Source organism: Piliocolobus tephrosceles, unplaced genomic scaffold (assembly GCF_002776525.5).
Source record: "Piliocolobus tephrosceles isolate RC106 unplaced genomic scaffold, ASM277652v3 unscaffolded_39686, whole genome shotgun sequence".
NCBI lineage: Eukaryota > Metazoa > Chordata > Mammalia > Primates > Cercopithecidae > Piliocolobus > Piliocolobus tephrosceles.
In genome coordinates this window covers 1-4,060 of record NW_022323960.1, presented here as the reverse complement: position 1 = coordinate 4,060, position 4,060 = coordinate 1, and the positions used below count along the sequence as shown (strand labels likewise).

Genomic DNA, 4,060 nt, shown 5'->3' with positions numbered 1-4,060 from the left:
ACTCCAGCCTAGACCACAAAGCAAGACTGTGTCTCAAAAAAAAAAAAGAAAAAGAAAAAGAAAAGGGACTCAGAGAGCCAGGGACCAGGGAAGGACATGAGGAAGTGTTCTGAGGACAGAGAAACGGGACAATGGGGAGGAGACAGAGCGGCACATGGGGCTCAGCAGAGGAGACAGACAGAAGGAAAGATGGCTTGGAGAAGTCAGCAGTCTGCGAGGCTGGGGAGGATGGAGAGTGCTTTGGGGTTTGGGGTCGGGGTCTAAGGTGATCAATTGCAGAAGCATTACACAGTGGTCTGATTTCTTTAATCAGCCCCTGGGGTAGATCCCAGCCCCTGGTGTAGGTCCCTTTGCTGGAAAAGGAAGAGGGAGTGGTCGGACCACTCTGAGGAGGAGCCAGAGAAGGAGCTCGCCCCTGAGCCTGAGGAGACCTGGGTGGCGGAGACGCTGTGTGGCCTCAAGATGAAGCTGAAGCGACGGCGAGTGTCGTCCGTGCTCCCCGAGCACCACGAGGCCTTCAACAGGCTGCTTGGTAGGAGGACACCCCAGAGAGCACCTTTAATCCTGTTCTTTCTAAAAAGAGGAAACTTCCAATAACCACACTTTTCCAATGCAAACAATATGCCCCTACTGGGTGAGCTCTCCATGTGGGAGGACTCTGAAGTGATCACTAATGAGGGACGCCTAGGAGACAATAGAGGATTACGCTAGACTTGATAAAGGTCAGTGCTTGGGATAAGAAAGTTTGGTTTCGGGCCAGGCGTGGTGGCTCATGCTTGAGATCCCAGCACGTTGGGAGGCTGAGGGAAGAAGATTGCTTGAACTCAGGACTTTGAGGATGTAATGAGCTATGACTCCACCACTGCACTCCAGCCTGGGTGACACAGCAAAACACTGTCTCAAAAGAAAAACCAAGGCTGGGCATGGTAGCTCAGGCCTGTAATCCCAGCTACGAGGGAGGCTGAGACAGGAGAATCGCTTAAACCCGGGAGGCAGAGGTTGCAGTGACCCGAGATTGCGCCACTGCATTCCATCCTGGCCCACAGAGAGAGACTCTGTCTCAAAATAAATTAATAAATACATGAAAATAAAAATCAAATAAAGAAAAACAAAATCAATAAACAAAGACAGCGGTTTCAGCTATGCCCTCTGAAACTTAATGTCTCTTACTAACTTTTCTAAACCTAAGTGTCTCCATCCATAGTGGGGGATACCAAGGCCATGGTCACACCCTGATGTGACTGTCTCATGAGGAAATGATGGGAATTCCTTTATGACTCTGCAGCGGTCCCTCCGGGTCTGCTGGGAGGGCGTCCTGGCTTATTCCCAGCCCTACATCCTGTAGATTCTCACACCCAGGGCCTCCTTCAGCCTCCTTCCAGGGGAGTCTCAGAGCAGGAGCCTCCCTCCCTTGCTCAGTGAAAGTCATTCTCCCCTCTCCCATCCACTTCACCGGTGGCCACAATCCTGAGACTTCCCCACCGGAGGCTCATTTCTCCTCGCTGCCCTGCTGCTCCCACGGAAACCCTGTCCTGCTTCTCACACTGACATCTGCTCTCTCACCACAGAGGATCCTGTCATTAAAAGATTCCTGGCCTGGGACAAAGATCTGAGGGTGTCGGACAAGGTAAGGTTGTTCTCTATGTAACTATGCTCCTGTTTCAACACACGGCCTGGGGGAGGGCACCGCATCAAAACCCACAGTGCTCCCTCGACCACCTCCCACCAGATACTCCTACAGTCTTTTGTGTGTGTGTATGTCTGTGTGTGTGTGTGTGTGAGACAGAGTCTTGCCCAGGTTGAAGGGCAGTGTCTTGATCTTGACTCCCTGCAGCCAACGGCTCCCGGGTTCAAGTGATTCTCCTGCCTCAGCCTCCAAACAGCTGGAATTAGAGAGGTGAACCACCACGCCTGGCTAATTTTTGTGTTTTTAGTAGAGACGGGGTTTTGCCATGTTGGCCAGGTTGGTCCTGAATACCTGACCTCACGTGGTCCACCCACCATGGCCTCCCAAAGTGCTGAGATTACAGATGTCAGCCACTGTGCCCGACCAGCTACCACAGTCTTGAGTCTTGGCACACATATATATATTTTTTAAGACGCAGTCTCGCTCTGTCGCCCAGGCTGGAGTGCAGTGTCCGGATCTCAGCTCACTGGAAGCTTCGCCTCCCGGGTTTACGCCATTCTCCTTCCTCAGCCTCCCGAGTAGCTGGGACTACAGGTGCCCGCCACCTTGCCCGGCTAGTTTTTTGTATTTTTTAGTAGAGACGGGGTTTCACCGTGTTAGCCAGGATGGTCTCGATCTCCTGACCTCGTGATCCACCCATCTCGGCCTCCCAAAGTGCTGGGATTATAGGCTTGACCTACTGCGCCCAGCCACCCCACACTTTTTTTTTTTTTTTTTTTTTCTGAGACAGAGTCTAGCTCTGCTCCCCAGGATGGAGTGCAGTGGCATGATCACAGCTCACTGAAGCCTCTAATTCTTGGGCTCAAGCAATCCTCTTGCCTCAGTCTCCTGAGGAGCTGGGACTAGCACATGCTACCAGGCTCAACTAATTTTTGAAATCTTTGGAGAAACAGGGTCTCTCTATGTTGCCCAGGTTGTTCTCGAACCACTGGGTTCACATGATCCTCCTGTCTCCACCTCTCAAACTACCGGCATCACAGGCTCCAGCCGCCACTCCCGGCTATTCTTGGTCTTTTTGTGAGTTGTCAGCATCTCCCTCAGGACTCTGCTGGTCTCTTGCAAAGTGAATGAACAGTCCCTGCCTCTCCTACGGGTCCTCTGGGATCTGAGCCCTGGGTCACAGTCTGGCCGCAGCCCTGAAGCTCCTGGCCCCTCTACTCTCTGCTCTTTGGGACAGTTCTCTGCCTGGCACACAAAAGACCCTCCTGACACCAGCCCACCTAGACACATCCCCTCCAGAGATCCCATCAGAATGCACCATTCTGGGAGCATCACCGAAAACCCTTCCTCCAGCTTCTCGGATTTGCATCCGACCTTCGAATATCCCTCCACCCCGCAAATGAGTACAGCTACCCCAACACTGAGGTCCCTTCTCTGAGGTGCAGCCCTTCCCCAGACCCTCATTCCTCCTCTCCACAATCTTCCTCTTCCAAGATGTGACCTCTCCCTTTTTGTGTTCCTTTCTCTCCATCAGTATCTCCTGGCTATGGTCATAGCGTATTTTAGCCGGGCCGGCCTCTTCTCCTGGCAATACCAACGCATTCATTTCTTCCTGGCTCTGTGAGTGGTTTGCGTCCTCCTATCCGTCAATATCCAATGCCCTGGGACAGCGGGGGAAGTGGGATTCCAGCCTGTCATTTATCCTTTCACCTATTTGTCCTCTTTACTCTGTGTACAAAAAAGACAGGATTATACTATCTTGTTCTTAGACTGTTGTTTCTAAAAAGAAACTCAGGCTGGGTGCAGTGGCTCATGCCTGTAATACCAGCATTTTGGGAGGCCGAGGCAGGTGTATCACCTGAGGTCAGGAGTTTGAGACCAGCCTGGCCAACATGGCCAAACCCTATCTCTACTAAAAATAGAAAAATTAGCCGGGCATGGTGGTGTGCACCTGTAATCCCAGCTACTCAGGAGGCTGAGGCAAGAGAACCCTTTGAACCCAGGAGGTGGAGGTTGCAGTAAGCTAAGGTTGAGCTACTGCACTCCAGCCTGGGTGACAGAGCAAGACTTTTTCCCAAAAAAAAAAAAAAAAAAAGCCAAAAAAACAAACTCCAACCCCGCTGTACAAATAAAAGAAAAAAACAAAAGTAACCATAAACCACTCCTAAGGGGAGAAGAAAAGGGAAAAGGAGCGGAGGAGCAGACACGGCACTTCCCCCAACAAGCAACCTTTCTGGTTCTTCTCTCTCTCCTTCGCACATCAACCGCAAAATGCCATCGACCTCCTCCGGGTTCCCATGACGGAGATCACAGTTCAAGTCCCCCCTGCGTCACTCGAATCCACTGTCAAATGCTCCCTGGCAGGGTCTCCTGGAGTCTCTCCCCAAGCCAGGGGGCTTCCTAGTGCAGCCTGAGCATCTTTCCAAAGCACAA

At 51.8% G+C, this 4,060-nt stretch overlaps 1 protein-coding gene across 1 annotated transcript; it reads left to right on the top strand.

The window, feature by feature from the left end:
* Window positions 1-279: 279 nt before the first annotated feature.
* Window positions 280-3,370, top strand: LOC113223186 (putative speedy protein-like protein 3; the record flags this gene model as incomplete). Its single annotated transcript, XM_026452734.1, is given in 3 exon segments — window positions 280-532; window positions 1,569-1,627; window positions 3,162-3,370. Coding segments are annotated over 3 exon segments (402 nt in total), but the record flags the coding sequence as incomplete, so codon positions are not given.
* Between the last annotated feature and the right edge of the window lie 690 nt (window positions 3,371-4,060).